Source organism: Prionailurus bengalensis, chromosome F2, assembly GCF_016509475.1.
Source record: "Prionailurus bengalensis isolate Pbe53 chromosome F2, Fcat_Pben_1.1_paternal_pri, whole genome shotgun sequence".
In the NCBI taxonomy this organism is placed as follows: Eukaryota; Metazoa; Chordata; class Mammalia; order Carnivora; family Felidae; genus Prionailurus; species Prionailurus bengalensis.
The window spans coordinates 79,086,102-79,104,645 of NC_057353.1; the positions used below are offsets into that span (position 1 = coordinate 79,086,102).

At 53.6% G+C, this 18,544-nt stretch overlaps 1 protein-coding gene across 1 annotated transcript in view; it reads right to left on the bottom strand.

Moving 5' to 3' along the window:
• COL22A1 (collagen type XXII alpha 1 chain) overlaps window positions 1-18,544 on the bottom strand; it is a 261,028-nt gene that overhangs the window by 197,880 nt on the left and 44,604 nt on the right. The window contains 3 exon segments of the mRNA XM_043601842.1: window positions 1,187-1,310; window positions 5,572-5,683; window positions 14,152-14,226. Of these exon segments, the coding sequence (XP_043457777.1) occupies window positions 1,187-1,310; window positions 5,572-5,683; window positions 14,152-14,226 (311 nt within the window).

Consider the following 18,544-nt stretch of genomic DNA (forward strand, 5'->3'; position numbering starts at 1 on the left):
GAAACATCATTTAGCAGGACTGAGGGAGACAGGAGCCAGCTGGGCACAGTGGATAAGAGACAGACGCGGAGCTGGGCTCCCTGGGTTCAAATCCCTCTTTTCCTTCAGGCAGGGGACAACCCGCACATACTCAGTCCCCTCCTGGCAAGATGGCAACAGGCTGGGAAGAAGACCCACAGCCTCGATCTACGAAGTGCCCAGGACGGTCTCTTGTCCCTACAGAGAGCAGGGGTGCATCAACGAGCCCGTGCAGCATCGGAGTCCAGCCCTCACCACGGTACACGGCCCGGCCCGCAGCTCGCCATGTGGAGCAGCGTGTCCTCTGGCCACAGCCCACGAGTGTGGCCACTGGGGTCCAGTTGAGCACGTTTCCATTTCAGCCTCAAATGAAAATACAGACCGTGTCCGCCCGCTGAAGAGGAGTACGTCTTCAAAAGGGGACAAGGGTAAATGACGAAGATGGGGACGGTCCCTGCACTGGGGATTTGGCAAGGGCACAAAACTCAGTGTCGCCTGCAACTCAAACCAGCGTGTTATGCCAATGGCTCTGACTTTGAGACCCCGCTTCCTGACTTGGCTGCGTGCCGCTGGTGAGTTGTTCTACCTTCGAGGGGGCGGAAAGACAAAACGCACCTGAGATGGCCAAGAACAGCACTCGGGGTAAGAGCAGAATGGCGTAAGAAGGGAAGCGATGTAACACATGGTCACATAAGAGGCATTGTTCCAGATGCACGAGAGACGTGGCTCACCCCACCTTCCCCAACCACCCGTGGCAGCTGTTTCCACGTGACCGCGAGGAGCATCAGGACTCAGGATGCTAAGCTCGCATGTCTCAGGCCCACACCAAGAAAGGCACAGACACAAGATCTGAACCCAGGACTAGCTGACCCTGAGCTACGTCTTCCGCTATATCATGAGCTGTGCCGCTCTAACAGAGCCACCTCCCTGGTTCGGCTGAGCACCTGTAGGGCAGGAAGGGATGAGGTCTCCTGCCTCCCCCCACCCAGAGTGCCAGGAACGGACCTGCCCTCAGGGAAAGAAGCCACGTCTCTCTGGGGCTTCATACACCAGACTTGTGATCTCCTGGGCCCAGGATGGATGGCCCTGGAGAAAACATGGCGGATGACACCATCCCCACGAGAAGGAAACAGAAAGCTTCTGGCCCCTGAAACACGGCTGCTCCTACCTGTGGGATCCCGTACTGGTCAATGACCTGCCAGATGTACCAGTCTTCTTTCCGAGACGTTTTCCTGAACCGGAAGGTGGTGACGAAGGCATACTCATCAGGCAAACCTTGTGTGAACACATCCCTGGAGGGGGACGGAGAAGGATGACAGTGGGCTTAGCAATGAGCGTGCGGGCTGCAAGGGACGATCTCTCACGCTTCCCGAGAGCAGGTGCCCCGTGGGTCAGTACGTCCTGCCGAATGACCTCCTGAGCATCTCTAACATCCACCTTCTCACCTGTCTTTACTGCCTCCTTCGATCGGGGCCTTGAGATGAGCCTCTGTAGACCTTTGCTGTGGCCCCTTCACTGTCTCCCCAGGCCTTCAAATGTACCCCCTTGGTGCATGTAAGCCTCCCTGACTCGACCATCACCATTCGACAAAACCAGTGTTAGACTCTAAGCTGCCACCCACCCACCCTTCGGGTCAAATGCAGCCGAACGTACCCGTCTTCTCCCCCTGCCTGCTCCTTCTCAGCAGGGCCAAGCTGCTGTGTCTCATGCTGCATGGTCCCCTACCCTGTGCCCCAGGATATCCTCCCGTCTCCACGGAGCAGAGCCCCAGGTCCCTGCCCAGCGTGGGGAGCCAGGCCCTCATCTGGGGGGACTTCAGCTCCCCTCAGCTCTGCTCAGAGGGTCCCGTTCCTGTCTTTGCCCTCCACGTTCAGAATGAAAACTGTTGAGGGATGCCTGGGTGGCTCAGTCGGTAGGGTGTCTGACTTTGGCTCAGGTCATGATCTCATGGTTCGTGAGTTTGAGCCCCTCGTCGGGCTCTGTGCTGACAGTGTGGAGCCTGCTTGGGATTCTGTCTCTCTCTCTCTCTCTCTCTCTCTCTGCCCCGCCCCTGCTCACTCTCTCTCTGTCTCTCTCAAAATAAATGAATACTTAAAAAAATAATGAAAAATAAAAAAGAATAAATAAAAACTTTTAAAAAGAAAAAGAATGAAAACTGTTCGTCACAGGAGTTACAAAGGAGGTGATCTGATCATCACGTTGTAGCTGAGGGTTAACAGGGCGCAATCTGGCTGGTAGGTAGCTGGGCAGAGACCCACACGGAGAAGGGGCCCTGTCCCCAGAGCTCTTCCCTTAACCATTCACTGGTGGCACCCTCACCCCAAAGAACCTGGCCGCATTGGGACCACGTCCTGCTCTGGGGGCAGGGACCTGCCTGGGGACTGCAGGGCACTGACTTCTCCAATGGAGGGGGTGGAAGTCGTCTGGCCAGAAAGCCGGGAAGGGAAATGAGGAGGCGTCTGGGTTCCTGGTTCCCAGCTCGCAGACCCTCTGGGACCCCTGATTTGGCTGCAGAGCCTGTGAGCACAGACTGGTCTCCTTGTGGGATTCTCGGTTCTCAGATCCAAGCTGGGAGGGAGCCCACGCTGTTCAGAGTCATTCTCTGAGCCGGGATTTCACCCAGTTCACCTCCAGGCACTAGGAGCAGCCTGTCACTCAGCAACGGGCCCCCAAAGAACTGAGGGGTGAGGATGGTGGCTGTCCCCACAGGGAGAAGATGGGCCTTTCTCACCTGACTGCACAGACATGGGCTTTGCTGCCACAATAGACACTGCGTTTCATCTCATTTTTCTTCTGATTTCAGTAATGAGTCAAACCACGGAACTGTTTTTTTTCAAACACACCTTTTTCTTACACTTTTGAAACAACACATATCTGTGTACGTTTGACATCTATATACACATAGATAAATACAGATGGATCCTTGCAGATAAGCAGATCTATGTAGCACAGATCTACAAATCTGTATCTATATTTGTCTCTCTATATTTAGATAAATAGAGAGAGACCAGGACTTTTTCTGAGGACATTTATATAAACATAAGCACCCATACAAGCATATATAGCTTATGAGAAAGGTATTATGATCAGGAAGGGGGAATGGGCATTGACAGAGAATATCTAGAGGAAACAAAAGTGGCCCAAACCAATCCCTTCCACAAGTAACACAGAAGATAACAAGATCACAATGGGAAACACAAACGCCATGGAGATGGACGACCCGACTTTGTGCCAACTTCTGCCTCGTACGCACCCCATGATGGTGGACACACGACTATCCCACTTACAGTCTCCGTCGTCACATGGCAAAAATGATGACAATAATACCTGCCTTGCTCCCCTGACCCACCGTAATGAGAAATAAATTAGACAAGGTGTGTAAACTGCCCATTAAACATTATACATGTGAGAAAAACATTAATATTGAAAGTGACACCCCTTTTCGTATGCACACAATTCACCTGCAAATAAAAAATTACACCTGTCTATACATTTGTGCATGAATCTAAAGCTTTAAAAATTACAAGAATGATATTCTCCCTTGAAACATCAGAGCTTCTGGGGCGCCTGGGTGGCTCAGTCGGTTGAGTGTCCGACTTTGGCTCAGGTCATGATCTCACAGCTCGTGCGTTCAACCCCCGCCTCAGGCTCTGTGCTGACAGCTCAGAGCCTGGAGCCTGCTTCTGCTCCTGTGTCTCCCTCTCGCTCTGCCCCTAACCCACTCGCATTCTGTCTCTGTCTCTCTCAAAAATAAAAAAAATAAAATAAAAATAAACATTAATAAAAAAAGAAATGCTTCTTTGGGTCTGATTTTGTTTCCCACGTTTTGCAACTAAAACAAACTTGGGGGACATCTGGGCAGCTCTGTTGGTTAAGTTTCCAATCCCGGTTTCTATTCAGGTCTTGATCTCATTATGTCATGAGTTCAAGCCCCAGATCTGGCTCTGTGTGGACAGTGCGGAGCCTGCTTGGGGTTCTCTCTCTCTTTCTCTCTGCCCCTCCCATGCTCATGCTGTCTCTCTCTCAAAAATAAATAAACTTAACAAGAAAAAAAAAAAGCAACTTGGTACCATATAGAAATCCCCTCTCAGAAGGACTCAGTGTAATTGGAGCCCAGATCCACCGCTCCAGAAACGCCGCACAGATCGGCACCTGCAGCCATGATTCTGTTAGCTCCAAGGGTCTCATTGGAGACTTGCACTGTGTCTCTCTCAAAAATAAATTAACATTAAAAAAAAAAAACAGAAGAAAACGCACACATCCAAATCCAGCTCTGTGGCCTGGTGTTCCCAGCTCACGTTTGCTGGGATCAGACCTAACGGGGCATTTTCACTAACTAGGGACGGACTGATGCATCCATCCATGCATTCCACAGATACTGAATGATCCCCTCCTCCAGGAAGAGTTCATTTTAATGCTGGCTCTGCAGCAGAGACCAGACTTAGCTCCCTCCTCAGGCTTCTTGCTGAGCAGAGAAGACAGTCTAAATGAGTAATTACACCATTAAGTAATTAGCTGCAACTTGGCCACTTTGTTTTATGCAGGAATGCAGGTTGGAATGAGACAAGATAGGGGGAGGCCTGAGGTCGTTTCGGAGGTGAGGAAAGGCATCTTTGAAAGCATCATGGTTCAGCACTGGTCTGAAGGACGAACAGGAAGTCTCAGATAGAAGGAAGAGCATGAACAAAGGCCCTGTGGTGGGTAGAAGGTGCCTAGAAGCTCCCCGAACAGAGAAAGAGGAGCCAGACAAGGAGCCAGGGGATAAGGCTGAAGCCAAAAAAGTAGGAATGGGTCGCATCACACATGGGACCTTTCTTGCCCTTGGGACACTTGGGAGCAATTAAGGAACTTTAATTGCTGGATGGAGAAGGAGAGTCATGATGAAATATCACTTCTGTTTTCAGAAGATCTGTCTGCCTCAAAGTGGACAGAATGGAACGCTGACTTTGGTATCATCATCAGCCCTTGACCAGAGACCCAACAGGTGTCAGCCCCCGGACAAATGTGTGCTATAATCCTCTCAACAATTCTGCGGGGCAGAAACACTCACATCTGGTGAAAACAGGACACAGTTGAGGCACTGGGGCGTCCAATAACTTGTGTGAGGCCAGGCACCCAATAAACATTGAAACCGGGGTGCCAGTGGCCAAACCGACTACGTGAGGCTGGGCGGTGCTGTGCCTGACATGGACCGCAGTGGCTGGTCCAGAGGGGGCCCCACGTTACCTATGGCCATAAATGTTTGTTGTTTAACGAACTGACAGAAACACACATGCGTGCATGAATGATTAACTCCAAATCCATATGGAGAGAAGGGTACAGAAGGACCCAGGAACCGATAAAGACAACAGTGACAGATCTGCTAAGAAACAGGTTGCATTCCCAGGGCAGTGGCTCGGTCGCTTTGTCTCTGACCTCCCCAGGCGACCTCCCCAGGGCGCTGAGTAGTTTCAAGCCCCTCTCAGTGCTCAGTGTGCAACCACAGCTGCCTGGCCCCCTTCCCACGCTTTGCCAGCGTCCAGGGCAAGTCCCGAAGGAGAGGCGAGCACTCACTCTGTCCTCTGCACCACAGGGAAGGATCCCATCCGGACATAGGAACTCTGCGCTCCGTTGTCTCTCTTCCCCAGGATCTCCTTCACACGGAACAAATCCATCAGGTCAAAACCTGTCAAGGAGAAGAGCGGGGGTGAGTGGAGGGGAGGAGCCCGGGAGACCAGGGAGGGGAACACCGCTCCGCAAAGGGAGCTGCCCACCCTGCCCGAGGGGAGCGGGCGTGGATGTCAGCGGAGGGAACTGCTCAATACAATTCGGAGAAAACATCAACAACAAAGTAAGGAGACGTGCGGCTTCCATTTCCAGTTGTGGGGAACATGCGGGAGAAACTGCAGACCCGAGTTTTCCAAAGAAATGGGAGGTGTCCTGGCTGCCCGGCCAGGGCAGGTGTTAGGAAGCTCCCCCAGGAACACTTTGCAAAAAACACTTTGTTTTGTTCTGTTCTGTTTTGGCTCTGAGAGAGGACCTCGTGTGCCCTGGTGATGTACGTAAAGGAAAAGTCATGACCTGAGCGCTGGGGGAGCTGGGGACGCGAGGGGGTGATCAGCTCGGGCACATGCCATGTGGACATCAGCCACTTGAATAGCACCGGCCACTTGTTCGTGAAGGGAGGGCAATGACACTCACGGCCATAGGGCGGCCACGAGAACCGCTCACGATGGACCCACCACCAGCAGCACGTCCTTACCACGTCCCCTACACGACTGTCCCGACTCGAGTCCCACAGGCCAGGACAGCGGGTTCTCAGAGGAGCCTGAGCACAGTGCCCACACCAAGGTGACAACGTGGCCTACTGGCTCAAACTCTGTTCCTCGGGCAACGGGAAAGCTCACGCAGGTTCAGGGAAGCCAATGGAGGGCACGCGTGGGAGCACTCGTGTCTGCATCCCCAGGGCCAACACGACCCTGGGTCCGGGCGACACCTGAGCCACGAGACTTTAGGACGACTGTGGGGGATCTCCAACCTTCTAAGGTGCTGCCACAAGGTGAGGTCACAGGGCTTGTACGGTGATGATATACCCATCTTGTACCACTAAACCCTGCTGCTCCAAGCCTGGTGTAAGAAACAGCAGGGACAGGAAACGTTTAGCACCGAATGAGAGTTAGAGTGGCAGACTTGGGCCGGTCTAGACTGTTCCTGACCACAGGGTCCTTGCTGTGTGACCTTAGGCAGGCTGCCTAATATCTCTGAGCACCAGTCTCATCATCTATAAAACCGGGGTTGTTTTAGAATGTACCTCATAGGATTGTATTGAAGCTCGAATAAGATACAAAGCTCTTCATAGGGCATCTACCATACAGGGGCCCACAGAGTAGTTTCTGTATCGATTATTTTCCCATGATAGCCTGGCCCATAGCACAAACTCATGACACTGGACTTCCAGCCAACTCTAGGCTGGCAAGTGCGCTTTACCCTGGACAGACTATAAAGAGACAGCACCCAGCACCTGGAAGGTCAAATACTTGCGGGTTGAGCCCCACTTAGAGCTGTGTGACCTAGAGCGTGCATCTTAACCTTTCTGAGCTCATTACCTTTTGTGTCTCTGCACAATTGGGATAGTAGCAGTATGGGGCAGTGAAGGCTCTAGAACAGGGAATATCTGGGCTCAAACCCCTACTCCTACATTTCTTCTACCTGCTCAGTCTCAGACACGTTATTCAACCTCTCTGGGCCTCAATTTCCTCATCTGCCAAATGAGGACAAGAAATGCAGTCAGTGGGTGTGGGCAGGTGCAGAAGCCATCGACTGGCAGAGAGCCTGTGGACAACACATTCCGGCTCTAATGACAAGCAGTGATACCTCGGGAGGCCACACTGAGTTTTAAAGGAGAAAGTAAAGGGGCGCCTGGGTGGCTCAGTTGGTTAAGCGTCTGACTTCAGCTCAGGTCACGATCTCGCAGTTTGCGAGTTCGAGCCCCATGTCGGGCTCAGTGCTGACAGCTCAGAGCCTGGAGCCTGCTTCCCATTCTGTGTCTCCCTCTCTCTCGGCCCCTCCCCTGCTCCCACTCTGTCTCAAAAATAAATAAACATTTAAAAAAATAAAGGAGAAAGTAGGTCAGCATATGCCTGGTGCATAGTAGGTGCTCACTAAATGTCAGGTGCCATAAACGGACTCTTCACTCTGAATGAGAAGGTAATCACTCTCCTATCCCATAGTAAGCTCTGAATAAATGCTCAGGGGTGGGGCTGGGTCACTTACCCCTCCCTGGAACCAGTTCTTTCATAGATCAAATGGGAGATCTGGGGGGAATTTGATCTTCTTTTGTGTTCTCAGCACTGATCACTATATATCATCTTTTCCCGATTCTCGCCATGACCGGAAAGAGCCGTCTCCCGATCATACTGCATCATTTGCCTGCCAGAGAATTCAGAGATCCGGTTTTTCTGCACTAAAGAACCCCTCAGTTCAGCAAGGATGAGGCCGCCAGTAAGGTGGGGCTCCAAGTCAAAGCAGGGAGTGAACCCCAGGAACAATGCGCCTCAGGCATTCAGAGTGCCTCACACAGCCCAGGGCGCACCCTGCCCCCTCGCAGACTTCCAGCTGAGTGCTGTGGACTGAATGTGTCCCCCCAGAGCTCCTGTGTTGAAGACTGACCCCCAACGTGATGGGTTTAGAAGGTGGGGGACCTGGGGGATGATGAGGCCACAAGGGTGGGGGGCCCCATGGGTGGTATCACTGCTCTTATAAAGGAGACCCTAAGACCTCCCTTGCCTTCCACCACCCGAGGACACTGAGAAGAAAGCCATGTATAAACCAGCCAGCCGGCCCTCACCAGATGCTACGTCTGCAGGTGCCTTGGTCTTGATTTCCCAGTTCCCAGAACCAGAAGATACAAAGTCCTGTTGCTTATATGCCACACAGTCCATGGTGTTTTTGTTCTCCTGGCCCAAAGGGACTAAGACACTTGGGTGGCTTTGAAGAAGTTGTCAGATCGTCTGAGTCTGTTTCTTTAACTGGGAAAGCAGAGTGAGTAATCCCTCGCAAGGCTGTCGTGGCATTTCGGTGAGGTGAGCCGACAGAGCGCCCCCAGGGAAGCTGCCGCTTGGGAGTTGCTCGGTCAGTGTCAGCAGCCCTTGCTGGGGACCAGGAAGGGAACCTTTTGACTCATGTCCTCTGTGAAATCCCCAGGAGCCTCACAGCCTGGCAAGAGCTCTGCCACTTTTCCCGGAGCCCCACGACCGCCACCTGGTCGTAGAGGACCAAGCATGTGGCGGGGAACAGCCCCTCTCCCGCAGGGGGCAGGTCAGGGCAGCAGATGTTGGGAGACACCTGCTGAATGAATAAGGAGAGAAGCCCCCTTCTCTCACCCCCCGCCCTGCACTTCTGCGGGCCCGGCCACGGCCTCCTTAGCAGGGGCTGGGCACTGCTGTTCCAGAATTGCCTGGGGACAGAAGGCATCGGGTCCCTGCTGCTCTGGGCTCTACACCCCAGAGGGCCCGGGGGGCCCAGCTGGGAGCAGCTAGCAGAACTGACCACCCCTGTGCAAGGCCCTCTGAAGACACAAACGTCTGCCGCACGTGCTGGGCCCTGTACCCGGACGTGCTGGGAAGCTCCCGGCAGTGGGAACGGCGGGGGGCCCGCCTGGGGACGGGGTGACTGGCCAAGAAGGCCCTGCAGGTTCCACGGACTAGACACCAAATGGCAAAGAGCCCGTCTGGGCCCCAGCAAGGCAGAACAAGCAGAGGAGGTTTTGGGGACAGTCCGTCCTGGGTCTGAAAGCTGGTGCAGCACTGGCCACGCGCACGGTCTGCGTCCTCTTGTCTCCTCTGCTGCCAAGGCTGGGATAACGGCCTGCCCCGCAGGCCGCCACCTCGAGGATCTCGCACATTCCTGCAGGCAGGGCCGCGCTCAGCAGGTGCCTGTACCTGGCACACCCAGAGGCCCGGCGCCGGTGGGTCCCTGAGGGCTCTCTCATCTGTGAAACACTCTGATTGTCCTGCCTGCCTGGGGCGGTCCCTGCAGGGAGGTGATGGGGTTGGAGGAGTCAGGTTGTTGCTCAAGAGAAGCTGCCCCCAGTTAAGGGAAGGAAAGTGGGAGAGGGAGAGCATCTCAGTCAGACACATCGGACCCCATCCCTGCCCTTAGACTCTGCGGCTCCACAACGGGGGTGCAGGTACTAAGCCCCTCACAGCTCTCTGCCTCATCTGTGTGGGGCGGACGGCCACCACTCGGCAGGTGTCTGGCCCCTGGAGGCTCCCACGGAGCAGCGGCCTGTGTTCAGACAGCGTGCTTGCAATCTGGGTGACACGTGCCCAGAGATTTCCCCTCAACAGTGAGAACAGCAGAGTGGACCTGCTCCCCTAGAGCTCTGTCAACGGTCCCTAGACACTGCCACCTTAAGCTGGGCTTCCCTTAAGCCATTACACGTGGGAGAATGTTTTTTTCCAGGTTTTGAAAAAGCAAGCATATGCTCTCCTTTCTGGTTCCACTTTTATGGGTTTCGGTGAATAAAAACAAGGAATAAAAACAAAGACTTAAACACGACGAAGCTTTGAACAACAAGCAATTAACCCGGTGGTAACAAAAGGGCACCGAGAGAAAAGAGGAATTGCCTGCAAGAAAGAAAAGGCTGGGAAGGAAAATGAAAAAACGTTCCCGAGGTAAATGGACTCTGATGCGAGGCACCGCGTGATAAAGAAGCAGTTGTTTAGTGCAGGAACTGCAGGGGTCCACCTCCCCCCAAATCACGGGGTCAGCTGAAACAGGTCGCATCAGCGACACCGTCAGCCATGGCCCAGGTCAACTGTGTGCACCTGCTCCACACCAGTGCCCACCGGGCTCCCCGCCCATCCTTCCAAGGTCTGCACTCAATGGACCTTTACTGGACTCCTCAGGCACGACGCTCACTCCCGGGTCTTTAGTGGGTCTGGCCAAGGCGCACAGGGCCCATCTAGGGACGTTTTCTCACCAGCTTGTGACCAGTTTCATCCAGTTCATGCTTCTGCCTCTAAGGAAGCCAGGAGCTTCCGGTTTACTTATTTGCAGCACATTTTGTGGAAAGACAGAAGGATTCCCTGTTGGCTGTGCAGATCCCAATAATGAACAGGATAAATCCCAGCCTCCCCAAAATGTAGTGTCTAGAGAGAAGCAGACGCATAGATAAGCAGTGTCGGTGCTGTGGGTAAATGATTAGAAGGGAGAACTACAGGGCTTGTGCAGAAACACAAGGGATATCTCTCCCTTATCCCCCTGAAGAGCAGTCAGGGAGGGCTCCCAGAGGAGGCAAAGCTTAGCCTGGATTTGGAGAACAAATAAAAGGTGGGCAGACACAGGGGGAAGAAAGGGCATCCAAGGTAACTGGATGTGTAAAGGTCAGGGGGCCCGAGTCAGCCCAGTTCCTTCTGAGAATCTTGGCTATTCCAGGATGTCAGGAGCCATGGTCACTGGCTGGGAACGGGGTAGGCGGGGGAAGACCAGGCTGGGTCTGTCGGCCACGTGGCAAAGTTGGAGTGTCCTTCTGTGGGGAATGGAGAACCATGAAGGACTTCAGAGCAAGAAAGAAACACAACCCTGTTTCTATTCTGAAGGTCGTTCTGGCAGTGGGGAGACAGGAAAGGGAGGCCTGGGAGATGAGACTTGCTAAGGGGGGGCAGGGGTGGGGGTAGGCCTCGGGCCAGGGTCCACTTGAGAGGTGTAGTGGGGGGTGCCTCGGTGAGTATCTGGGTGCAGGAGCTCAGGTGGGAAGAGAGAAGAATCCAGAATGCCCATGGCCACATTTCAGAAATGCTCCGAACCTAGCATGTTCTTAAGCAGCAAACAGCCAATCTCCTGGGAAAGTTGTATTCCACCCGCAGTCATGAAACTCTCGGAACATTCAGTTATGAGCGCCGAGAGGGACCCTCAGAGACACTATATGGGACGTAAGGTTATGCGGGCAGGGAAACTGGGCCTCAGAGATGCCAGGGGTCTGGGAGCAGCAGGACCAGCCTAAGACCAAAACCTCCAACCGCCTTGCCTGCCCTCTCCCCTTCCTGGCTGTTTTGGCCTGGTAAGCCCTAAAACCTGCCAGAGTCATCTGAGGGGGTGTCTGGAACTGAGGCTTTTAGGAACCCCATTTTTTCCCAAAGGACAAACGATTCCAATTACCCAACTGTATTTAACTGGCAGGTCTGAGACTCCTCTCTCCATAACCCCATCCAGCTTCCACATGGCGGGGCTTCCCTCTGGGCTGGCTGTAGTTACAGGAGAGGACAGACCCAGTCGGATCTCCGTGTGCACAGCACTGCACCAACAGGGCATGGGTGCCGTGTGTGACGGGTGCCTGCCTGGGCTACGATTCACCTCCTGGGAGCCTCGGAGCCCGCAGAGGGGGAGGGGAGATTTCAGGAAGGTTCCAACGGCTGCAGACAGAGGCTGCGGATTCCGAACAGAGTGCCCGCTTCTCTCCAGTCACCAGACAGACTGTCAGCAGGATGCTCCTCATATACCAGAGGCTGAAGAATTTGTTCCCACACAGGTGTGCACACGTGTTCCCTGGACACACACACACACACACACACACACACACACACACAGTGACTCTTCCCAGCAAGAATCAATTATTCTTGGGGCGCCTGGGTGGTTCAGTCGGTTAAGCATCCGACTTCGACTCAGGACATGATCTCACGGTTTGTGGGTTCAAGCCCCACATCGGGCTCTGTGCTGACAGCTCGGAGCCTGGAGCCTGCTTTGGATTCTGTGTCTCCCTCTCTCTCTCTCTCTCTGCCCATCCCCTGCTCACACTCTCTCTCTTTCTCTCTCAAAAATAATAAATATGCATTAAGAATTTTTTTAAAAAGCATCAGCAGGAAACACAGTTGGGCTCTTTTCCACAGAACGAAACAGGACGGCAGGCAAGCCCATCTGACTTGCAGTGACACAGGCAGATTCGCTAATTCATCTGTGACTTCTTCCTTCCTCTCTCCTTTCCTTCCTTCCCACGGTCTGCCTGCCTGAACGCACCTGTGCCTCAGTTTCCCCAACTACAAAACACAAAACAGTGCCTCTCTCGTGTATCACGAGGGTTGAACAAGAGCACATGTGCAAAGTGCTTGACACACTGTAGCTCAGTGAGCTCGATTTTCACCATTATTGTTATTAACGTCCCTCTTGTCACATCTGTTCCCTTCTAGGGACACACACGCACACACACACACACACACACACACACACACACCCCAGATCGTGAATGATTTCGGCCAGATCCTGCTGTGAGGGATTCCCTGCTCACAAAGTCAAACACGGAGAATGCAGCAGGTAGGAATCTGCCTTCAACACGGACTTCAGTGCACGGATGGGGATTGCCAAGGCAGCGAGCGGGAACACTGATGTCAAACTGCCCAGAAGCTTCGTGCCAGCCTGGGCAGAGCAAGGCAGCTATGGATATATTCCCTGCAAGGGAATGGGGTTATGAAAGCAAAGAGGAGGAGAGCCATCGTCATCTCCCGGGTTGACAGAGGGCCCTGGGAGGGACGGCTGCTCACTGAACACCAGCGGCACCCCGGGCACCAGGCACCGGGAGACTAAAGCCGTCTTCCTTCCAGAGGCACTTGATGGGGGAGTGGGGACCGGGGACAGGGAGGAAGAGGAGTGGGGGAAGCGTGTGGCACTAAGCGGGCCACCCCGGCAGGTGACTGCAGCTGGAACCCACTGGGAACCGCCAGGAATTGGGTCAAACGTGGACCTTGGAATGAGGGGCACTAAAGCCGGGCTGTTTCTTCCCCCAAGACACTGCCTGAGGGCCGAATCACTCTGGGACACATTTCACCTGCTGTGCGAGCAGCCAGGGCCGTCTTCTACCTATTCTAGAAACGTCCCTTGAGCACGAACACGCAGATCTCTGAGAACAGCACCATCTCTGGTGGACGGGGGCACCCTGACTCAGCAGCGTCCCAGGAGAGTGTCGCCCGGACAGCTCCTGTGAAGCGCCTGGTTCTGACCCCTCCCAGCCCCCAGCGGAGGATGCAGACCAGCTCCGGAGCCACCCAAGGAGGGGGTGCCTGGCCCCCTTGCACCTGGCGGGGCTGGCGGCCTGGATGTGGAGGAGACTCCCCTGAGATCGTCACTCAGAGAGTGCTTTGCCGGGTGCGGGCCACAGGGAGGAGCACACCCCACTCCCACGCTCGTGGCTCTCAGGAGGGTGGGAAGCCCACTCAGCCGTTGCCACGTCCCCTGTGCACCCCGTCAGGCGGGGACAGCCTGGGAAGGGGCGCTGCAGGGGGATTTCTGCTGCCGGGGGCACACTATCTCCTATCACCCCCTCACGGATTTAAAAACTCTGGCTCTCTCTCTCACTCCGAATGCACTGGTCTCTCCATTCCTTCGCTAGCCTGACCCATCATTCACTTACTCATCCCCCAACTCGTTCGTTCTGATGCATTATTTAGGGGCTCCCATAGGGTCACCACTGACTCCCAGATGGAAACGGGATGGCTGCTCACGGCTGGACAGCCTGCAGGAGGGGGCTGCCACCTGCCCAGCTTGTGTGATTCCTTCCATTAAGCTTCGGCGGAGAGGTCGGCGAGGCCAGCCCTGCGTCAAGGAGGACCGTGCTCAGGGCCAGTTCAGGGCGCCACGGCGAGCCGGCGGTCTCTCTCTTACCTGTGATTTCCTTGCTGTTGCCATTGGTGTGCTTAAATCGGTCTCCTTGCACACGGACGCTGGGGCACAGCACGTCTGAGAAAAGCAAGAGAAGACAAAAGCTGGATGAGCAAATGCCACCCACAGTCACTCTGGGGAAGGTGACAGCACCCGGAGCCCCCAGCTCCCGGCGTGGAGGATGGCCAGTGCCCGGGGCACACGTGGGGGCAGCGCACACGGCTGACAGGTTCACGCCCGCGTGTGCTTGTGGAGCACCTATTCTGTAAATACCGTGCCCTGTACTGGGGCTGAATCACAAACAAGGAGGGTCCCTACCCTCAAGGAACTCAGTCCCCCATTAGAGGGAGTCAGACACCAAAAGTGACATGATCAACACAGTGTAATAAGTGACAGGACGGGCGTGGTTGCTGGGGGATCTGGGACACAGGTCTGACACCTCACCAGGCTTGGGGAGGTCAGGAAAGCTCTTCTGGAAACGGTGGTTCTCGAGGCTTCCTTAACGGAACAGTTAAGACCTAGCCAGACAGACGAAAGCCCGAGAGCGGCACCAGCAGAGGGAACATTTATAAAGGCTTGAACACACACATACAGATTCCAAGTCAGCGGTGCCCATAGAGCAGGAAACGTGTGCTGGGGGCCCACCGGCAAGGTGTCGCCTGATGCTACCCCGAGGAGCCTCAGGTCCCATTCCAACAGAAGAAAACTGCTCAACTGTCCGAAGGCAATAGAGTAAGCCTTACAGAAGAAAATAAAAGCAAAACTTCATTATAGGATATTACGTTAATGTCTCATATTAAGGTCTTCATGATTCTTCACTTAAAAAAACTGGAAGAGACAGAAACTCAGTTGCCCTAAGAATCTCAGAAAGAGTGGGGCGCCTGGGTGGCTCAGTCGGTTGAGCGTCCGACTTCGGCTCAGGTCACGATCTCCCGGTGTGTGAGTTCGAGCCCCGCGTTGGGCTCTGTGCTGACCGCTCAGAGCCTGGAGCCTGTTTCACATTCTGTGTCTTCCTCTCTCTCTGACCCTCCCCCGTTCATGCTCTGTCTCTCTCTGTCTCAAAAATAAATAAACATTAAAAAAAATTTAAAAAAAAAAATCTCAGAAAGAGCACCAACTTAGAGTTAAAAAAAATTTTTTTTGATGTTTTTTTTTTTTTTTGAGACAGAAACAGAGCACGAGAGGGGGAGAGGCAGAAAGAGAGGGAGACACAGAATCAGAAGCAGGCTCCAGGCTCCGAGCTGTCAGCACAGAGCCCGACATGGGGCTCGAACCCATGAACCGTGAGATTGTGACCTGAGCCGAAGTTGGACGCTCAACCGACTGAGCCACCCAGGTGCCCCCCAACTTAGAATTTTAAAGTCCTTGATTCAAGTGTCAGGCTCCTGACCAACTGGCACAGTGTGTTGGATAAGTCCCTTAACTTCTGTCTCCGTGCAAGTGTTTCTGACGGGGAGACCTTATAAATCACGCACTGAGCACAGGGCTGCCTGGAGGGCTGGGCCACCTCAAGCTCGTCACAGGACTGGCATGAGGAAGGGTGGCCGTCAAATTCAGCACCTGAGGAATCTTGCTTTCCTTCGCCTAGACCCTGCCCTCTCCATGTCACTATTATAACCTCCCCTCATTAGACGTTCCCCCATCTGTTCTGTGTGCGATGACCTCTTTTCATATTCAGGGCACACGTGCTTCAGCGCAGGGCCGGTCTGGGGCCCCTTTTACCATCAGCAGCCAGGGGAAAACACTCCCCGATTTGGGTGGAGGTATTTTTCATGTTTATCTTACAAGGCACCGCGAGGTCCGACGAGCCACATGGAAGGGGTTATTTTGGAAACAGCACCACGCTGTCTGTCTAGGACCAAATACAAGAGAGGATCCAGGCCCCGTGCAATATTTAGACGGCTCCGCCCAGGACGGCGGCAGCTGTGGGGTGACCATCAGTTGCCTGGAAGGCTGCCAGTGAGACGGGCTGTGGGTCATGCGTCACTGCGAATGCACTGACTCAGAAGGTTCTATCCTTGATTATGAGCAAGTCTCTGGAGACTGATGGCTGGAGCTCAGGGCAGGCAGGGCCACTGAGCCTTGTCTCTGAAAATATCCCGAGGTTGTGACCTGATTCCCAAACCCAGATGTGCAAGGACAGTCCAAGGACCATGAGCACAGGTAAGACGGAGGCTCTTTTCAAAGACATTAGAACTTTTGCCCAAACCGCTTTAAGGACTCGTTCCCCAAACCACCTGCCAATCCCCTTTTGGGGCCATCTCTAACGCTTATACATTTGAGAGGATCAAGGGGCAATTTATAGCCGACTTAGTACGTCAGGACAAATGGTTCCCAAATTACCCCCTCCAGCCAGGCTTTGCAGGGATGCTGGGGCCTCTGGGTTCACCTGCTTGGCAGGAACACAGGGTCAGCATCCAAAGTCCCTCTCAGCCTATAACTGTATCTGTTTGGCCAAGATATTTCCACACTTTGCATAATGATCTATTTATTTCCACATCAACTCATTTACTTCAACTAAAATATCTGAGGTCCCGAAATGTTCCGGGCACAGAGCTAGTTCTAGGGACCCGCAAATGGGATAAAAGACAAGTTACCATCCCTGCCCTCAGGGCACTCATGGGCTGACTGTGGTGACTGGGGACAGAGTGACACAAAGTGTCAGAGCTGCCCGAGTTCGTGATGGCTGGAAATGACCAGTGACAGCTAAGCCGAGAAGTCACTACTGGATGGCCTTCCAGGCACGGGCTCCGTCGTGATGCTGCAGAGAAGTGAGAAATGTCCCAGACCCAGGCTCCTGCCATGGAGGGCTGACAGACCCTGTCACCCGTGCTACCTGTTCCCTAAAAGAATACCCCCTTCACTCCAAACGGCACTTTTCAGCCCAAGGAGAAGAGCTGTGGCTGGCTGGCGGCCGGTCTTAGCCAACAGAGGTTATTCTGTCCTCCACCTTTTTAGCTTCCCTTGCTGCTAGGGACACACACGTGACCCAGGTCTGGACGAGAAAATAAGTAACTGAAGTTTGCTGTGGTTGGCAGAGGGGTGGTCTCTCAAAAAGCCTTTGCTTTTCCTGATAAAACGGGACAGATAGGGAGATGCACTTGGCAAGGTGACTCTCCCTCCTCCTTAGATGGCGGGACATAATGTCTGCAGGACTTCCAAGGACAACTGAGGAGACAGGGACTTCCAACAGCAGCAATCCAAGGCTGGGTGAAGAGGGTAAGAAAAACACACTTCCATTTGAGCCACAGGAGCGGTTTGTTTTTTTTTTTTTTTTTTTTTGTAGTTGAGCGCATCCCAAACCTGCACACATTCCCTTTTTTTGGGAGTGGCAAAGATTTGCCAGGCTCCAGGATTTGGAAGCTGCCTCTCTTTCCAGATGCCCAAGGACAACTCAAGAGGGTGGTAAGAACGGGTACATTACTTTCCTGGTAAAGGAGCCACAGACAGACTGGATTATCTTCACTATCCCAGTAAATATGGGTGTACCTGGAAATCATTCAGTATCAACCTGAGAAGCCGTTCTGGAATTGAGGATGGGGTAAGTCCTCAGGGTCCAACATGTGTACTTAGTTCTTGGTTACTTGGTCAATTTTCCTTTTTGAAAGAGCAAGAATATGACTGATCACAAAGACCTTCTCCCTGGGAGCTGATTTATGGTCATTCTTCCTTGGTCTTTGGGTAGGTAGAATATTCTAGACTTCTGGAGAGGAAAAAGATCTCTCTGCCCACAGAACCACTTCTATTTCCCCCAGAAGCTTTCAAGAGAGGCCAGCTGCTGATTGACCAGAGCTGCTCTTCCAGAGGGAAAAAACCAGGAATTCACTGTAGTTTGTGTGGAAAAACACATCAGCTGTCCTCAGTTTACCACATGGCAGAAGGGGAAAGTCTGCTCGCACAGGATGCCCTTCTGCTTTGCGCTGACACGTCCACACTTCCGTCTAGAGAACACACAGCCATGCCATCCCCAGGCTCTCAGCCAAGAGTGTCTTCGTCTGGGAAAAGAGAGGGCCGGCAACTATTGACTGCCTACTGTGTGCCAATCTCCCAGCTGGAGATTTTACCCCCAACAAACACTCTAGGGGATGGATTTTTCCCCCCATCACACAGATTTATAAAACAGAGGCTAAAAGGTTAAGGAACTCCCCAGGATGAGAGGAGAACCCGGATGTGAAATAAAGGTCAATCTATGTCTAGAATCTAGGAGAAGAGACGGTGGCTGCAGTCAAGGCAAATCAGCAGGACCACAGAAGAGGGAGCAGAGCCCGAGGTCTCGGTGAGCAACAGACAGGAAGCCTTCAACTCACCCAGCACTTCGCAGTGACCACTACGGAGTCCAGCCAGCCCCAGACGAGGTGCTGGCATTCCGAGAGGCCAGAGGAGAGGCAGAGGAGGA